Here is a 20,806-nt window from a genome sequence, read left to right as displayed (position 1 = left end):
TACATCTACTCCTTAACGTAAATAATCTAATCAGCCACTCCATGCATAAAAACATTCAGACATGGTCAAGAAGTTCAGCTGCTGTTCAGACCAAATGTCAGAATGAGGAAGAAATGTGATCTCAGTGACTTTGACCGTGGAATAATTGTTGGTGCCAGACAGGGTGGTTTGAGGATCTCAGAAACTGTTGATCTGGGATTTTCATGCACAACATTCTCTAGAGTTCCACACACAAAATGCTGGAGGAACTCAGCAGGCCAGGCAGCATCTATAGAAAAAAGTACAGTCGACGTCTTGGGCTGAAACCCTTCGGCAGGACTGGAGAAAAAAATTTGAGGAGTAGATTTGAAATCTGAGTAGTCTCTAGAGTTTACAGAGAATGGTGTGGAAAATGAAAAACATCCAGTGAGTGGCAGTTCTGAGGGAAAAAGTGCCTTGTAATTGAGAGAGATCAGAGGAGAATGGCCAGACTGGTTCAAGCTGATAGGAAGGTGACAGTAACTCAAATAATCATGTGATACAACAATGGTGTGCAAAAGAGCATGGCTGCATGCACAACATGTTGAACCTTGAAGTGGATGGGCTACAGGAGGTACCTAATAAAGTGGCCACTTAGTGTGTACTGGTATCCAGTGAAAAGCTAGTCTTGCATGTTATCCATTACACAATGCATTGAGGTGGTACAAGAGAAAATATTAACAGATGCAGAATAAAGTGCAACAGCCACAGAGGAAAGGCAGTGTGGGGTAAACAATAAGGTGCAAGATCATAACGAGATAAATTGCGAGGTCAAGAGTCTGTCTTATTGTACTAGGCAGCCATTCAATGGTCATAAGAGTGAGGTCCTTAAGCCTGGTGGTACTTACTTGCTGCTTTTGTACCTCCTGCCCATTGGAAGAGGGGTGAGTGGGGTCTTTACTTGTGCTGCCTGCCTTATGGAATCAGCAGTGAGCACACACGGAGTTCATAGGGAAAAGGCAGGCTTCTGCAAAGTGCTGACCTGTATCCACAACTCTATAGTGCATCAAGGAAGATTGATAAGAGAGGGACATAACAAGTTCCTTTAGCCTCCTGACGAAGTAGAGCTGAGATTTTTTGATCATGTTGTCTACGAGGTTGGACCAGGAGAGGTTATTTGTGATGTTCAATAAGATGCTATGATTTCTAAATGGATAATGAACAATACCTTGTTATTCCTTTTTTATTGCTTTACTTAGTCATTTTTGTAATTTACAGATTTTATGTCTTTGTACTGTAAAACAACAAATTTTACGTCATTTGTCAGTGATAATAAATCTGATTATCAATTGTGTGGGGAACTTCACAGCCAATCCCAATCCTATTCATACTGCACAGTCATATACACCAAATCTGGCCTCACCCATGTCTCCCACAACTTTAATATAACATCGCAATTCCTGTAAATACAAGAGATTCTGCAGATGCTGCAAGTCCAGAGGCATCACACACAAAATGCTGGAGGAACTCAGCAAGTCAGGCAGCATCTATGGACAGGAATAAACAGTCGATGTGTTGGGCTCATGAAGTTTCTCGACCCAAAACATCAACTGTTTATTCATTTCTATACATGCTACCTGACCCACTGAGAGTTCCACCAGCATATTGCGTGCGTGTGTGTTGTCCTGTTCTTAATACTTTAATTGATGAAAGTCGATATGCCAAAGTCTCTTTTTATGACCCCATCTAACTGTGACATCACCTTCAAGGAATTATAGCTACATACACTTGTGAGCAGACACCACTTGAGAGCGATCAGGATGACACATACCCAGTCTGAACGTTCTCCAAGAATGGGTCATTTTATCACAGCCACACCCCCTCAACCCAAAAACTGTAAAGTTGCCCCAATACCAAATGATCCCCAACCACACAGAAAGTTGAAGCTTTGGAAGTATTTCCATAGATCTCATCAATTAGATAGGAATCCAATTCTATACCTATAATGTGAAAACACCAAGGCAATTTCCTTTGGACGTAATCAAAACTTCTTTATAAATGCACTGTTGTGTTTACTTAAAAAGTCCCACTTAAGTTGAAGGGAAACACAACAGCTTACCCTAACTTTGCTGATTGGATGACGAAGGCACTTGTTGGCTCCAGTCTCCCTGAGGGTTATGGCGTAAAACTGCCCTTTATTCAAGTACGTCATCGGCCCCTCCCCTTGCTTTTGACGCAAGGACTTTGTTGCTTCCAACATGTAATGGAAAGACTCTCTAGAGCAAAACAAGAATTAATGATGCATCCATAAGCAGCCCAAGGAAACGTATGCAGGACTTAGCAAAAGACTATGTCAGCAAATAGATTCATTACATATCACATTTAATTTCTATTCAATCCTTAAGGTTATAGTGCAAAGTGAATTTATTATCAAAGTACATATATGTCACCATGTACTACCCTGAGATTCATTTTCTTGCCAGCATTCATAGTAGAACAAAGAAATACAATAAAGGCAATGAGAAACAACACATGAAGGCTGACAAGCAACCAATATGCAAAAAATATACTATGCAGATACAAAAAAATCAAATAATAATAATAATAATGTCATTGAAAATCAATCCAAAGGTAGTATTCAGTGATCACAACAACCTCCACAACAGCTGTTCCAGTAATAACTAACACCATCTTCTTCTTGGTGTTAAGGCATGAGTCGCTTCCACTCCTATCAGAGAACTGGCTACACAGTATCCTAGCCAGGACCACCAGACACAAAAGCAATTACTTCCCGCGAGCCATCAGGCTGATCAACATCTCTACCCATTAACCACCTCACCATACTTTCCATCCCACCAGGTTCATGAACAGTTATTATGCTTCAACCATCAGGCTTCTGAACTAGTGATAGCTTCACTCACCACAACACTGAACTGATTACTGAACACAACCCATAGGCTCACTTTCAAGACTCTACAACTCATGATTGTTGTTGCAACACCACTCGATCAGCCGATATCTCATCACCATCACCATCACCATCTGAAATTCTGCCAACAATAGTTGCGACACTGGCAAATTTATAGATGGTATTTGAGTTGTGCCTAGCCACACAGCTGTGGATGTAGAGAGAGTAGAGCAGTGGGCTAAGCACACATCCTTTGGGGTCTGCCCGTGTTGATTGCCAGCGAGGAGGAGATGCTATTTCCAATCAGTACTGACTGTGGTCTCCCGCTGAGGAAGTCAAGGATCCAGTTGCTGAGAGAGGTAGAGATCCAGGTTTTGGAGCTTTTTGATTAGAACTGAGAGTATGACTGTGTTGAACGCTGAGCTGTGGTCAGAAAACAGCAGCCTGATCTAAGTATTACTACTGTCCAGGCGATTCAAGGCTGAGTGAGAGCCAGTGAGATTGCATCCACTGTAGACCTGTTGTGGCAGTAGGCACATTGCCGTGGGTCCTGGTCCTTGCTTAGGCAGGAGATGACTCTGGCCGTGACCAATCTCTCAAAGCACTCCTTCACAGAAGACGCGAGTGCCACTGGGTGATAGTGGCTGAGGCTGCTTACCCTGCTCTTCTTGGGCACTGGTATGATTGTTTCCCTTCTCAAGCAGGCGGGAAACTCTGATTGCAGCAGTTAGAGACTGAAGATGTCCTTGAACACTCCCACCAGTTGATTGGCACGGGTTTTCAGTGCTCTACTAGGTACACCATCAGGGCCCGACACCTTGTAAGCATTCACCCTCTTGAAAGATATTCTGATGTCGGCCTCCGAGACAGGAAGCAGAGTGTCACCAGATGCTGCAGGGATTTGCATAGGTGTACCTTTATTCTCCCTTTCAAAGTGAGCATAAAAGCTGTTGTGCTCCTCTGGAAGTGAAGCATCACTGCCATCCATGACGTTAGGTTTTGTCTTGTAGGAAGTAATGGCCTGCAAATCCTGCCAGAGCTGGTTTGCATCCAATTCTGTCTCTAACCTTCAATCAGAATTGTCTTTTTTGCTCTTAAAAATAGCCTTCCGTAAGCCGTACCTGGACGTTTTGTAAAGTTCTGGGTCACCAGTCTTGAGTGCTACAGGCCTGGCCTTCAGCAGATTACGAATCTCCTGGTTCATCCATGGCTTTTGGTTTGGGTATGTCTGGTATGCTCTCGAAGGCACACACTTATCCACATGGGTCTTGATGAAGTCAGTTATAACTGTGATGTATTCATTCAGACTCAAAGATGAATCCCTGAACATTGTCCAGTTCACTGACTCAAAGCAGATTTGTAAGGACTCCTCTGCCTCCATTGACCATACTGTCTTGGTCCTCACCACTGGTGCTGTGGTCTTTTGTCTCTGCCTATCTTCTGTGAGCAGATATATAACCAGAAGATCTGACTTTCCAAGTGTGGGCGTCAGATGGCATGGTAAGGATTCTTAATGGTGGCATAACAGTGGTCAAGTGTATTAGATCCTCTGGTTCCACAGGTGATAGTTCAAAGGTGACAGCCCTCAACTCAATTCAGCCTTTTCCACTTATCACTTCCCAATTTCTCGCTTTATCCACCCCCACTCCCTCTCACATATTTCACATATTACCTGTCAGCTTGTACTCCTTCCCTTCTCCCACATTCTTATTCTAGCTTCTGCCCCCTTCCTCCCCAGTCCCAATGAAGGATCTTGACTCAAAATTTCAACTATTTATTCCAGTCCGTAGTTGGTGCCTAGACTGCTGAGTTCCTCTAGCATTTTGTGTGCAGTTCTGGATTTCCAGCACCTACAGAATCTATTGAGTTTATAAATTATCTCTCTCTTCCTTTTTCCAGGCCATTAACTTGGGATGTTGTTTTTCAACACTAAGAACTCTTCAATATTTCATGTGCCTGATATTCACAAATCAAAGCAGAGCCCATGTAGGGGGAGTGTTGTGAACAGGGGAAACGACATCTAGTTCCATAACGGCCCCTGTGATGTTCACACTTGAGGACCCTTCACAGAGGCCAACCCCTGACAGACACTCAATGGCCACTATATTAGATACACCTGCTCTTTAATGCAAGCATCTAATCAGCCAACCATGTGGCAACAATTCAAAGCATAAAAGCATGCAGACATGGTCAAGAGGTTCAGTTGTTGTTTAGACCAAACAACAGAATGAGGGAGAAATGTGACCTAAGTTGACTTTGAGTGTGGGATAATCGTTGGTACCAGCTGTCGTTGTTTGAGTACTGTATCTCAGAAACTGCTGATCTCCTGGGATTTTCATGCATAACCATGTCAAGAGTTTAGAGAGAATAGTGCGAAAAGCAAAAAAAAAACATATCCAGTGAGTGGTAGTTCTGTGGGTGAAAATGCCTTGTTAATGAGAGAGGTCAGAGGAGAATGGCCAGGCTGGTTCAAGCTGACATGAAGGTAACAATAACTCAAATAATCACATGATATACCAGTGCTGTGCAGAAGTGCATCTGCGAAAGCACAACACATAGAACCTTGAAGTGGATGTGCTATAGCAGCAAAGGACCACGAACGTCGTGTACACTCAGTGTCCACTTTTATTAGGTACAGGAGGTGTACCTAATGAAGTGACCATTGTAAAGCTCTAGGACAAAAAAGTGGATGAACAGGATCCAAGGCACTCTCTGTGTAACCAAGGCATCTGAATTTTTCCCATAACAGAGTGCTAGAATTCAAAAATACAAGATATTCTGTAGATGCTGGAAATCTACTCCTGAAAAAGGGTCTCAACCCAAAAAGTCGACTCTTTATTCATCTCCATGGATGCTGCCTGACCTGTTGAGTTCTCAAGCATTTTGTGTGTGTTTAGATTTCTTCCCTCAATCCCCCCCGCCACCCACCTCACCTTCCCCAAGGGATTCCAGTGCCTTACCCTCCTGTCTGTTCGTAGATGAATTCCTCTTCTCCTAATGAAGGGCTGCGGTATTTCTGCAGTTAAATCAGGGATTAAAAAGACATGCATTAGAATTCAGCAACGAGTTTCATGATAATATAAAGTAGATCAAAGTAAAAGCACATTCTGAAAAGTTTGAGGGCCATTTTTCCCATTTCTGTTATGTAAATCTTATCAACTGAATTTACGAGGGGTAATTGATAAGTTCGTGGCCTAAGGTAGAAAGAGATGAGTTATTAACTTCAAACTTTCTGCATAATCATTCAAAGAGTTGAACTGCATGTGCATGTAACGAGAGCGTCTTGGACCTCCAAGTGGTCCGTAGCAGGGGTGATCGCCAAGTATGTGGCCTAAGGTAGAAGGAGATGAGTTATACAGCTCTCGTTACATGCACGTGCAGTTCAACTCTTTGAGTGAAAATGCAGAAAGTTTGAAGTTAATAACTCATCTCCTTCTACCTTAGGCCATGAACTTATCCATCACCCCTGCCGTGGACCACTTTCTGGAGGTCCAAGACGCTAACTTCTACAAAGAAGGGATCCGTATGCTCCATGACCGCTGGACCAAGTGTGTAAATGTAGAAAAAAGATATGTGCTAGGTTTTCTAAAATTGACTCCTTCTACCTTAGGCCATGAACTTATCAATCACCCCTCGTACAAGACAACTGAGATTTCACTGCACATATTTCTTGTAATCTGAGTGTTTAATTATTCAGTCTTGTTTCTCTCCCTAATTTCTGATTGCAAAGTGATAGAACTTCTGACCACTCCTCCTTTTCAGACGATCATGGGTTTTGCATTCTGAAGTGTTTTCCCAATACGTGAACAAATGGTCCAGTTCTGACACATTAATCAAATCTGTACCCTATAAAGCAGATTCCCTCCATCTCTAGTTGCATTGTCTGTCTTTGATTTTATTTAGTGACTCAGCATGCCAACAGACCCTTCTGGCCCAATGATCTTGTGCTGTCCGATTACACCCACGTGATCAATTAGCCTACTAACCCATAATTCTTTGGACTGTGGGAGGAAACCAGAGCACGCGGAGGAAGCCCACACGCTCATGGAGAGAATACACAAACCCCTTCACAGACAGCGACGGGAATTGAAGCCACGTTACTGGCACTGTAATTGTGTTACGCAAACTGAGGAAAAGACCACTAGCTTAGAATTTTTATCCAATAACTGAAAGCCAGGATGGGTTAGTCTGCACAGTCCCTCCTTGCTGCCCTCACCATTCCTCACAGCCCCCTCCTTCTCTACCATCTGCGGCTTAACACACCACTGTTCCTCTGTGGCTTTGCCAACAGTCTTCAGAAATCTTTTGATGCTTAAGTGCAAGGAGACCTGGACCAGCTGAACACTCTAACTAGGACTCATCACGGCACCCCGCCCCCAACAATCCCCGCTGGGGTCCCTGGACATCGATTGCCAGAGGCAATGGGCCCTGCAGCCAGGGATCAAGCATGAAACATCTGTGTCCTGATGAAGGGTCTCAGCCTGAAACGTTGGGTGTTTTTTCTCTTCCATAGATGCTGCCTGACCTACTGACTTCCTTCAGTGTTTTACATCAAACATAGAACATAGAATAGTACAGCACATTACAGGCCCTACGACCCACAATGACCCTCAAACCCTGCCTCCCATATAACCCCCCACCTTAAATTCCTCCATATACCTGTCTAGTACTCTCTTAAACTTCACGAGTGTATCTGCCTCCACCACTGACTCAGGCAGTGCATTCCTGGCACCAACCACTCTCTGAGTAAAAAAATCTTACTCTAATATCCCCCTTGAACTTCCCACCCCTTACCTTAAAGCCATGTCCTCTTTTATTGAGCAGTGGTGCCCTGGGGAAGAGGCGCTGGCTGTCCACTCTATCTATTCCTCTTATTATCTTTGTGTGCGTTGCTGAGGATCAAATGCTCTGGGACCATATCTGACCCACTTCAACCCTGGTCCATATCCAATTCAATACTTAGGCATAGGAACTGATGGGCAAGGGTCTTCTTCATACAAGAGCAGTACTACAAAGTGCAAGTGTCTCACTGTAAAACACTAATACAAATAGAACAAGGTGAAAAGGATATGTGATCAGTGGGACAGTGAGGGAAAGACAAGGAGGTGAGGAAATGGAGAAAAAAAAGTGAAGCAGTGAATGGGACAGCGATGAGACAAAGAGAGAGCGGAGTGAAGGGATAAGATTATAATCACTAGAGATTCCGAGAATGCTGGAAATCCAGTGTAAGACACATGCAGAATACTGAAGGAACTCAGCATCTATAGAGTGGATTAAACAGTTGATGTCTCAGGCGAAACCCTTCAAGACCTTTCTGATGAAGGATCTCCTGAAGCATCACCTGCTTATTCCTTTCTATCTTAACCTGCTGAGCTCCTCCAGCATTTGTGGGTTGCTAAAAGATTAGCTCTATTTGTCACCTGTACATCAAAACATAGAGTAAAATACGTCGCTTGCATCGCATCAAATCAGTAAGGATTGTGTTCGGCAGCCCACACGTGTCACCGTGCTTCTGGAACCCATATAGCACACCCACAGCTCACTAACCCTAACCCTACGTCTTTGGAAACTGGACCACCCAGAGGAAATCCACACAGTTACAGGGCGAGCGTAAAAGCTCCTTATGGGGAATTGAACCTCCATCTTAAAACTGATGCTTAAACTGCTCTAACATGTGGAGCAACAGGGAGACCAGTACCTATGTCTTCAAACACAACCAAAAGTTGCAGTTTCCAGTTAAACCAAACAGTAGTGAGGTCTTGGAAGTGTTTGTTGTCTTCTGGTAAATAAGGGTGAACAAGTCTCCAAGACCTGAGAAGGAGCCCCCTTGGACCCTATGGAAAGATTCGTGCAGGAATTGTAGGCGCTCTGGCAGAGGAATTTAAAACATTTTTGTAACTATGGGTGAGGTTGTGGAGGATTGGAGGAAGGCTAACGTTTTGCCTTTCACGAAAGGGTCTAAGAATAAGCTGGTGAGCCTAACGTCAATAGTGGGTAAGTTATTGGAAGATATTCAAGAGGACAGGATATATAAGTATTTGGATAAATAGGGCTTGATTAGGGATAATCAGCATGCTTTGTGTGTAGTAGGTCACATCTAGCTCATCCTATGGAGTCTTTTGAGATGGTTAACAGGAAAGTTGATGAAGGAAAGGCAATGGACATTGTCCACATGGATATTAGCAAGGCCTTTGACAAAATCCCTCATGGGAGGTTGGTATGGTAATCAGGATGAGGGAGTAAACTGGATTCAACTCTGGCTTAGCGGGAGAAGCCAGAAAGTGGTAGTAGATGGTTGTTTCTCTGACCGAAGGTATGTGACCAGTGGTGTGTCACAGGGTCTGTGTTTGTCATCTATATCAAAGATCTGGATGATAATGTAGTAAACTGGATCAGCAAATTTTTGGATGACACCAAGATTGGGGGCGTAATAGATAGTGAGGAAGGCTATCAGTGCTTGCAGCAGGATCGTGTTATGGCTAACATGAGATGGTACAGTTTTAAAGTGCTTGGAAGCAGGTACAGAGGAGATGTCAGGGATAAGTTTTTTTACGCAGAGAGTAGTGAGTGCATGGAATAGGCTGCCAGTGATGGTGGTGGAGGCAGCAACGATAGGGTCTTTTAAGAGATTCCTGGATAGGTACATGGAGCTTAGAAAAATAGAGGGCTATAGGTAACCCTAGGTAATTTCTAAAGTAAGTACATGTTTGGCACAGCATTGTGGGCCAAAGGGCCTGTATTGTGCTCTAGGATTTCTGTGTTTCTATGTTTCTGTCCGGACCAGCTGGAAAAATGGACTGAAAAATGGAAGATAGAATTTAATGCAAACAATTGCGAGGGGTTGTACTTCGGGAGAACACACCAGGGTAGGACTTCCGTGGTCAGCTCTACAGCACTGAGGAGTGCTCTTCCACGGTCAGCTACAGATCCATGACTCTTCCATGGTCAGATACAGAGTCATAACTCTTCCATGGTCAGATACAGAGTCATAACTCTTCCATGGTCAGATACAGATCCATTAACTCTTCCATGGTCAGATACAGAGTCATAACTCTTCCATGGTCAGATACAGATCCATTAACTCTTCCATGGTCAGATACAGATCCATACCTCTTCCATGGTCAGATACAGAGTCATAACTCTTCCATGGTCAGATACAGAGTCATAACTCTTCCATGGTCAGATACAGATCCATTAACTCTTCCATGGTCAGATACAGATCCATTAACTCTTCCATGGTCAGGTACAGATCCATAACTCTTCCACGGTCAGCTACAGATCCATAACTCTTCCATGGTCAGATACAGAGTCATAACTCTTCCATGGTCAGATACAGATCCATTAACTCTTCCATGGTCAGATACAGATCCATACCTCTTCCATGGTCAGATACAGATCCATAACTCTTCCATGGTCAGGTACAGATCCATAACTCTTCCATGGTCAGCTCTACGGCACTGAGGAGTGCAGTAGAACAAAGGGATCTGGGAATACAGATCCATAATTCCTTGAAAGTGGTGTCACAGGTAGATAGGGTCATAAAGAGAGCTTTTGCCATGTAGGCTTTCATAATCAGAGTGCTAAGTTGGGATGTTATATTAAGATTTATATAAGCATTGGGAGGACAAATTTGGAGCAGTGTGTTCAGTTCTGGTCACCTACTAACAGGAAAGATATCAACAAGTCTGAAAGAGTAGGGAGAAATTTTACAAGGATGTTGCTGGGACTTGAGGACCTGAGTTACGGGGAAAGGTTGAATAGGTTAGGAGTATGTAGTGTAGGAGAATGAGGAGAATTTGATAGAGGTATACAAGTTAAGAGGGGTTCTGATGGGGTAAATGTAAGCAGGTTTTTCCCACTGAGGGTGGGTGAGGCCACAACTAGAAATCATTGGTTAAGGGTGAAAGGTGAAATATTTAAGAGGAACCTGAGGGGCAGCTTCTTCACTCAGAGGGTGGAGCGAGTGTGGAATGGACTGCCAAGAGAATTGAGCGCAGGTTCAATTTCAACATTTAAGAGTAGTTTGGATTAGTACATGGATGGGAGGGGTATGGAGGGATTTGGTCCAGGTGCAGGTCAATGGGACCATGGAAATAACAGATTGGAATGGACGAAGGCCATTCAGTACTGTAGTGCTCCATCACCTTAAACAAAAATGAACTTCTTTTGAATTTCCCTCAGAAGAGGTTTGGATTCTGAATCTGACCCTGTGCACAAGAACGACGGGTATTTTTCAGTTTCTATAAATGGCGATTTCCCCATGCATCATAGTTGTTTGTACTGTGTTCAGTAGTTTCACAACAGCAAATGGCTGTTGTTGTTCTCACCAACAGCAGGATGGTGGTGAGAACTCCAACATTTTGTCTTTTTCTTTCACAGAACCACACCCTGAACGAGTTTTCTTTGTATAGTGGTGACTTACTGGAGAGCTTTTGCAGCTACTTCTATCATTAGATCAAACAAGCGTGGTTAGTAATTATAATCACACAATAGTTCTTCAGTTCTTGTTGCCTTTTGCAGATCAGCGGTGTAAATACAGTAACAGATCTAATGTGGTGCGTACTCAATACATTACTGTATCCATTTGATGAACATTGTACAGAGACGATTGGTGAATGAATAAATTCAATGGACATTTAGTCAAACCAACAAAATAGTATCAATGGGCAATCATGCAGAACTACAGAAAGTGGTGGATATGGCCAGTCCATCACAGGAACAGCCCTCCACACCACTGAGAACATTTACATGGAGTACTGCCACAAGAAAGAAGCATTCATCATCAAGGACTCCTCCCTATTCAGACCATGCTTTCTTCTCATACTACCATCAGGCTCAGGTCTCCCAGCACTAGATTCAGGAACGGTTATTAACCTTCAAGCATCAGGCTCCTGAACCAGTGTGGAAAACTTCACTCTCAACTCTGACCTGATTCCACAACCTATAGTCTCATGCTTAAGGCTTCTGAAACTCATGTATTCGGTATTATTTACTTTTTAATTGCCCAGTTTGTCTTCTTTTGCACATTGGCTGTTTGTCATTCCATGTTTATGTATAATTTTTTTTCATAAATTCTATTGTATTTCTTTATTTTCCTGTATAAGCCTGCAAGAAAATGAATCGCAAGGTAGTACACAGTGGCATATACGTACTGTGACAATAAAATTAACTTGACTTTACATTAATGAGTTTATTACATTTGTATATTGCATCACCACAATAAAAGCTGCAGTACTAATGCTAATTTTCAAAAGCAGTCAGCCAATTTTCAGCAAGCACAATTTTCAGCTATTGCTCAAAGATAATGAAAGTAAATATATCAAGGGAATTGCTAAACAAACATAGATAATACAATATCAAACATTATTGTAATCAGCTGAAACAATAATAACCTGAAATTGTGGCTATAACAGAAAAAAAGACAATCAATGTTACCCTGCAAAGCCATAAAAAAACTGACAAGAGTTTATACCGCCCAAAGGGGTGCAGTTAATGTGGAGACCCAGAACTTCTTTTCAGTGATGTATTGGCCTGCAGTGGTTGTGAACTGTGCGGACACAAACAATACAGCATCAGTCCTAGAGTCATGGATTACTACAGCACAGTTACAGGCTCCGTGGCCCATCTAGTCCATGTCAAACTATTATTGTGCCTAGTTCCATCTGAACCATAACCCTCCATACCCTCCCATCCATGTGCTTCAGTGGTTCCATTTAATATACAGTATACAACCAGAAATTCTTACTCTTCACAGACATCCACGAAACAGAAGAAAGCCACAAAGAGTGGATGACAGAAAAGCATTAGAACCCCCAAGCCCCCTCCCCCTCCCACGCACGAGCAGCAGCAAAGCATCAACCCTCTTCCCTCCCACTCCCCCCACTCGCTCCAGCAGGATGCATCAGTGCCCACCACCTACCGAGCAAGCAACAGCAAAGCCCCAAAGAAAGACCATGATCTGCAGTCCAACAAAATCCATTGTTCACCCAACAGGTCGACATGCCACAGACTCTCTTTCTCTCACCCGTAAGGGAGAGAGCGATGTCATCCCCCTCCACAGTGAGAGGGGAGACCAACTTATCCAAACTTCTCTTAAATGTTGATATCGAACCCCTGTCCACCTCTTTCACTGACAGTTCTTTCCACATTCGCACCACCCTCTGAGTGAAGTTGTCCCCTCTCAGGTTTCTCTGAAATATTTCACCTCTCACTCTTAACCTATGCCCTCTAGTGATTTGATGTGACTAATAACTTTTTTTAGACATGCCAACCATATTGTAGAAGCCATTGAGAATGTAAGGAATTGCTAATAAATTATCAATAACGTCTTTCAGTAACATTCCTTTACTCTCTGCATACCTGTGACTGTGTCATCACCCACAACTCCAATCTGCTAATTAAATTTGCTGACGATACTACATTGATTGGCCTAATCTCAAATAATAATGAGGCTGCCTACAGAGAAGAGGTCAGGGGTAAGTTGTTTTTACGCAGAGAGTGGTGAGTGCGTGGAATGGGCTGCTGGCGGCGGCGGTGGAGGCAGAAACGATAGGGTCTTTTAAGAGACTCCTGGATAGGTACATGGAGCATAGAAAAATAGAGAGCTATGGGTAAGCCTAGGTAGTTCTAAGGTAAGGACATGTTTGGCACAGCTTTGTGGGCCGAAGGGCTTGTATTGTGCTGTAGGTTTTCTATGTTTCTACGTTTCTATCACCCTGACACAGTGGTGTCAAGAAAACAACCTCTCCCTCAATGTTGCAAAATCAAAGGAGCTGGTTGTGGACTACAGGAGTAATGGAGAAGGGCTAGCCCCTATTGACATCAATGGATCTGGGGTTGAGAGGGTGAACAGCTTTAAGTTCCTCAGCATCCACATCACCGAGGATCTTACATGGTCTGTACAAACCAGCTGTGTGGTGACAAAAACACAACAGCACCTCTTTCACTTCAGACGGTTGAAGAAGTTTGGTATGGGCCCCAATATCCTAAGAATTTTCTACAGGGGCACAATTGAGAGCATCCTGACTGGCTGTATCACTGCCTGATTGCCTGATATGGGAACTGTACCTCCCTCAATCGCAGGACTCTGCAGAGAGTGGTGTGGATAGCCCAGCACATCTGTAGATGTGAACTTCCCACTATTCAGGACACTTACAAAGACAGGTGTGTAAAAAGGGCCCGAAGGATCACTGGGGACCTGAATCACCCCAACCAGAAACTGTTCCAGCTGCTACCATCCAGGAAACAGTACCACAGCATAAAAGCCAGGACCAACAGGCTCCAGGACAGCTTCTTCCACCAGGCCACCAGACTGATTAATTCATGCTGATACAGTTGTATTTCTATGCTATATTGACTTTCCTGTTGTACATACTATTTATTATAAATTACTATAAATTGCACATTGCACATTTAGACGGAGACGTAACGTGAAGATTTTTACTCCTCATGTATGTGAAGGATGTAAGTAATAAAGTCAATTCAATTCAATTCCAATAAAGCGACATATTAAAAACAAGCTGAACTGGATCTTCCAGACACACCATTGATTCACTTTTTTGATGTTAAACAGTACCGTGATAAATTTTCTAGTGAACCAGGTGAATGCAGAGGGTGTGGGGGAAGCAGAGACCTGGCAAATGCAAAGGAAATGCAGCAGGCATTATCTGCTGAACCGGAGACACAAGAGGTTCTGCAGATGCTGGAAATCTTGAGCAACGCACACTGGAGGGAACTCAACAGGTCAGACAGCATCCAGGAGAGGGAAGAAGTATCGATGTTGTGGCCTGAGACTGCTCGCCAGGACTGGAAGGGAAGGGGGAAGAAGCCAGAGTAAGCAGGTGGAGGGAGGGGAAGGAGCACGAGCTGGATTCTGATAGGTGAAGAGAGGTGGGGGGGATTGGAAGGGAAGCATGTGGGGGAGGGGGGAAGAAGTGATAATCTGGTAGAAGAGGTAAAGGGCTGAAGAAGGAATCTAATAGGAGAGGAGAGTAGGCCATGGGAGAAAGGGCAGGAGGAAGGGCACCTTCTATTGCTCCATATTCTTTTCCTGCTGTGTGTCTGCATAGCAGATCCTTCATCAGGATAGGAGAGGAAGGGGAAGTTCTGATGGAGGATCTCAGCTGGAATGTCAACTGTTCGTACATACTGTTAAAACTAAGTATAACTATCTATTGATGCTGCCTGACTTGCTGAGTTCATCCAGCATTTTGCATCTGCTGAACAAGCAGGATTTTCAAATTGTCAAATAGTGGCTTAGAGTTTTAGTGGCATTCATAGCTACTAAAACCAGATAGTCATACCCTGATGCCACATTCATGGTACACTAATAAATTTCAGTTCACAACTTGCTTCCTGCTATCCAGACTCATTCTGACCAGCAATGAAAGCTCATGTCCCACCCACTTAAATCTGCATTCTGGAGGGGCACTCAATATACACACATTAATTGTCCATATAATGCAGTCAACATTAAGAGTGTGAAAGGTTTCACATTCGGATTTATTTATCACATGTACATCAACGTACAGTGAAATGTATTATCTGCGTTAACAATCAACACACCCAAGGATGTGCCGGGAGCCGCACATGACGGCATCAACAGAGATGCCCACAATGCTCGGCAGAACACAGAGCACAACGCACAACAAAACAGAAAACAACAAGCAGTTAAACAGCAGCAAAACAAGCCTCTTTACTGCCTCTGTCCCACACACATCCAACATCGCTAATGTGTAAAGCTTTGTTGCAGCAGGTTCATTAATGCTCTGGTTGGCTGTTTGGTCCTCTGCTCAGGCTATCAGGTCAAGAGCAACTACCGTGTTAAGAAGGGGAATACAGTTTGTGCTGCTTCACATTAACACAGACAAGGCTAAATCAGCCCAGACTGTGTAAAGACAAGCTAATTTTAAACTAATTGAGTTACTCACAACAGTGTTTATACTTCTTTCTTTTTAAAAATGATATTCAGTTTGCCACTTGTGAAAACTGGCCTCTTTGCCAAAATTCTATTTCAAAGAAGTAGATTAAAGAATTAACTTTATTTGTCACATCTACAATAGAAACATTCGGTGAAGTTCAAGTTGAATTGACATTCAACCATAGACATGTATACAGCTAAACGAAAATGTTCCTCCCGGGCAAAGGTGTGAAACACAGTGCATACAGCACATACATTCACAAAATAATGATACGCGTCATTTTGCGCCAATGACCAACGCAGTCCAAGGATCGTCCCAGGGGGCAACCCGCAAGTGTTGTCACACATCTGGCGCCAACATAGCGTGCCCATAACCGACTAACTCTAGTATATCCATGGAATGTGGGAGGACACCAGAGCACATGGAGAAAAAATGTACAAACTTCCCCCAGACAGCACCAGGAATCTAAATTCAATTGGTAATCACTGGTGCCATAAAGTGATTGCACCAACCACTATGTTAGCACCCCGCCCAACTAATCAATTTATCCAAAAACCTAACTTGAGCGTATTGTGAAACTATGAAAAACCAGACTGAATGTGTAATGTTATTCAGTGATTTTGAAATCAAATATTTCACAGGTGGAGAACTGAAAATCCGCTTTTTTTTTTGTAGAGTACATACTCAGCTATACCGATAAAAGTGCAGTACGTCTGGATTTTTAAATATATCATAGGAACACATTGTGACAGGAAGAAAGGTTACAGTGTAATGGCATTTTTATCAGACTGGTTCGTACACTGACTCACAAAAGGTTTTACATTTATGGTTGTGTTAAAGTTTGAGTTGTAATCTAATCAATTCAATTTAGGATGCATTAATTACAATTCCCAATTGCACCAAAAATATTGATTTTAGAATGTCCTTTCCTTCATTTGAACCCAGCGTTGAACTGATGAGAGCTGGGTTTAGTATTTGCTCCCCCTATCAGTGCAAATATCTGGAGGTAGTCAAATGCTTCAGCTGCAAACACAACTATGTAAACAACATTAAACACTCAGAAGTGGCAAATGCAGCCACAGGATAAACAAGAGGTTCAATTTATCACTTGATTTTCTTGGAATTTTTTTTCATAAATTTTATCGAAATACAGGTAGCATAGCAGTTAGTGCATTCGCTTAACAGCAGCAGCAATCACCACTCAGGTTTTGATTCCCGCCACTCTCTGTAAGGAGTTTGGACATTCTCCCTGTGGTTCTTCTCCAGGTGTTCCGGTTTCCCTCCCACATTCCAAAAGACTTTCCAGAGAGGGTTAATGAGCTGTTAATGAAGCCTGTCAAGTATTGAAAGGCCTAGATAGAGTGAAAGTGGAGAGGATGTTTCCTATAGTGGAGGAGTCTAGGATCAGCGTGCACAGCCTCAGAATACGTAGATAAGAGAATATTTTTAGGTGCTGGAAATCTAAGCAACCCACACAATATGCTGGAGGAACTCAACAGGCCAGGCAGCATCTACGGTAAAGAGTACAGTCAATGTTTCGGGCCGAAGAAAAAGTGTGGGGGGGGGGGGTGTGGAGAAACACAAACGCAAGGTGATAGGTGAAACTGGGAGGGGGAGGGGTGATGTAAAGAGCTGGGAAGTTGATCCATGAAGGAGATAAAGGGCTGGAGAAGGGGGAATAATAGGAGAGGACAGAAGGCCATGGAAGAAAGAAAAGCCGGGAGAGCACCAGAGGGAGGCGATGGGCAGATAAGGAGATAAAGTGAGAGAGGGAAAAGGGGATGGGGAGTGAAGGGGGGGGGGGAAGGGAGGCATTACCAGAAGTTTGAGAAATCGATGTTCATGCCATCAGGTTGGAGGCTACCCATAAGGTGTTGCTCCAACAACCTGAGTGTGGCCCCATCACAACAGCAGAGGAGGCTGTGGATAGACATACACAGACGTCCTTTCAGAACAGAGATGAGGAGGAATTTCTTTAGCAGGGTTGATGGGTTCTTGATTAGTCAGGGTATCAAAGGTTACGGGGATAAGGGCAGGAAAATGGTGTTGAGAGGGGTAATAAATCAGCCATGATGGAATGGCCTAATTTCTGCTCCCATGTCTTACTGGCCTGTGGTGAGCACGCTATGTTGGCACCGGAAGTGTAGTGACACTTGGGGGCTGCCCCCAGCATAATCAGCAAACTGCGTTGGTTGTCAACACAAAACAACGCATTTCACTGTATGTTTTGCTCTTTAAGGCATCTTGTGAGACCATGGATCTGCGCCTGGAAAGTCTTCACTCTCCAGGGCACAGGCCTGGGCAAGGTTGTATGGAAGACCAGCAGTTGCCCATGCTGCAAGTCTCCCCTCTCCACGACACCAATGTTGTCCAAGGGAAGGGCATTAGGACCCATACAGCTTGGCACCAGTGTCATCGCAGAGCAATGTGTGATTAGGTGCCTTGCTCAAGAACACAACATGTCCCCTCGGCTGGGGCTCAAACTCACGACCTTCAGGTAGCTAGCCCAATGCCTTAACCACTTGGCCACGTTTTGCTCTACATGGGGCAAATAAAGCTAATCTTTGAATCTTTTAAATCTTTGCCTCAAATAGAGAATGAGCAGGGCACCAAATGGCATACAGTTCAAAGTCCAAGTGTTGGCCACTGGTCTGAGACAAGTTAACAGAGGTCATCTGGTTTGAACAAAAGGTATATCTGGCCACAGTGAGATAATGCAAGCTCTTACTCTTACTGTGGAGTATCTAACCACACTGTACATTCAAACATTGAGGTTGGATTCGGGTTTGGCTGACATCAACCTATCAGGAAGGAACTCTAAGAACAGGCAAAAATTCCAGTTACACACATCAAAGTTGCTGGTGAACGCAGCAGGCCAAGCAGCATCTATAGGAAGAGGCGCAGTCGACGTTTCAGGCCGAGACCCTTCGTCAGGACTAAAAATTCCAGTATCAGACGGGAAGTTGCATGATGTAGGTGGAAAAAAAAGACATTTCAATAAAATTAATCGAATTAAAACAGTTTCAAACTGCCCAACAAGAAAACTGATCAATTTATTTAAAATCAATCTCATTCTTGTGACACTCCTCACTCCTGCTCCACAATTAGCTAAACACAGTTTTCATCCTTTCTTGCAGTCCGGTCAAATCAGACTAAAGCAAGCAGAGTTAGGAAGTACAAAGCGTTAGTTACGCTCGGGAAGTCAGAAACACACAATGCTCTTTGCAGCAAAAGTAAGAATGATGAGATTAGTTATCTCGAGGTAGGCTGCTTTGAAACAAAATGCTTTTGTCCAGCAGTGATCCCTGACTTTGTGAACATGCTTTCAAGGGAAACTCAAACCCATTTGGCAAATATCTTCAACTGTGATAGCTCACTCCCAATCCACCCTCCCCTCCTTTCTAACACAATTCATCCCTCCCCCCCCAATACCACAAACATCAGGACATGTGCAGCATCACTGTAGAGAAACACTTCATTACATTCAGCAGCCACTTTATTAGGCACACCTGCTCGTTAATGCAAACATCTAATCAGCCAATCATGTGGCAGCAACTCAATGCAGAAAAGCATGCAGTCGTGGTCAAGAGGTTCAGTTGTTATTCAGACCAAACATCAGAATGGGGAAGAAATGAGATCTATATGATTTTGACTGTGGAATGATTGTTGGTGCCAGACGGGGTGTTTCAGTATCGCAGAAACTGCTGATCTCTTAATAGTCTGTAGAGTTTACATGGTGCAAAAAACGTCTAATGAACTGCAGTTCTGTGGGCGAAAATGTCTTTTTAATGAGAGGTCAGAGGAGAATGGCCAGACTGGTTCAAGCTGACAGGAAAGTGACAGTAACTCAAATAACTACGTGTTACAACAGCTCTGAAAGGGCAACATGTTGAACCTTGAAGAGGACGAGCCACAGCATTACGAACATATATAAATACATTAAGTGCCCATTTATTAGGAACCTCCTCTACCTAATAAAGTGGCCACTGAGTGTATATTGTAATTTTTTTTTACTGATTGCCTAAGCAGTGAATCGCTCTTTCCGGTCACAAGCCTACTCTTCTTGATGTTCAAACTCCCAGCTGAGCTGTACTAGCTTTCAAAATGCACGTTTACACCAATTACTCAGAGAATAGTTACCACTTTTTTTTAAACTGGGAAATCAGATCACGATGAGAGATCACAACCTGACTAAATGGGCTCGAGGGCCTGACGGGCCCTTACACTTATAAAAAGAGTGAGCAATTAGCTCAGATTCTGAGCCAAAAGAAGATAACTAAATCAGCCACAGCACCAAGTTCAAACACTATCTGGTGCTCTTGCTGCAGAACTTGAATGAGTGCAGGACGTGACGTAAACGGGAGTGAGCTATGCTGTGCCTCCCATCACATAGCACCATCTTGGCTTCCAGAGATGATGACATATTATAGCCCATAATGAGTCAGTGGCTTTAGGGGTAGGTGGAGGCAGGGAGGGGAAAAAAATATCTCCTACCAGAGGAAAAAGTTTTCATATTTCCAGTCCAAACACAGATATCTGATACAGAGGGGCCACTGCAGAGGATCAGAAAAAAAGCTGCTGAGGGTTGTAAACTCAACCTGCTCCATTGTGCGCACAAATCTCCTCACCAGCAAGGACATCTTCAGACGATGAAGCACTCATATTAAGGACCCCCCACCACCCAGAATATGCCATTTTCTCATTAATTCCACCAGGGTGGAGGTATAGAAGCCTGAAGACACTCACTCAACATTTTAGGAGCAGATTTTTCCCTTCTGCCATCAAATTTCTGAATGTCCAACGAACCCACAAATACCACGTTACTATTTTGCTCTCTTTTTGCATTACAGATTTCCCCCGCCATCTGAAGGTAGAGCGTTCCTATGAAACGGTTCGTACGCCGAAATGCCGTAAAGTGAAGAAGCAATTACCATTTATTTATATGGGAAAATTTTGTGAGCTTTCGCAGACCCAAAAATAACCTACCAAATCATGACAAATAACATATAAAACCTAAAAT

The 20,806-nt window shown here is 43.4% G+C and overlaps 1 protein-coding gene across 4 annotated transcripts in view; it reads right to left on the bottom strand.

Annotated features, from left to right (window-relative positions):
* LOC134350328 (grainyhead-like protein 2 homolog) overlaps positions 1-20,806 on the bottom strand; it is a 172,962-nt gene that overhangs the window by 83,904 nt on the left and 68,252 nt on the right. For all 4 annotated transcript variants that reach the window (XM_063055387.1, XM_063055394.1, XM_063055403.1 and 1 more), the window contains 2 exons: positions 5,827-5,882; positions 2,078-2,234 (listed from right to left, as the gene is read on the bottom strand). In XM_063055387.1, the coding sequence (XP_062911457.1) occupies positions 2,078-2,234; positions 5,827-5,882 (213 nt within the window). The remainder of the gene's footprint in view (positions 1-2,077; positions 2,235-5,826; positions 5,883-20,806) is intronic.

The sequence above is a fragment of the Mobula hypostoma genome, chromosome 1, assembly GCF_963921235.1.
Source record: "Mobula hypostoma chromosome 1, sMobHyp1.1, whole genome shotgun sequence".
Taxonomy (NCBI): domain Eukaryota; kingdom Metazoa; phylum Chordata; class Chondrichthyes; order Myliobatiformes; family Myliobatidae; genus Mobula; species Mobula hypostoma.
This window is presented reverse-complemented; position numbering and strand designations above follow the sequence as displayed.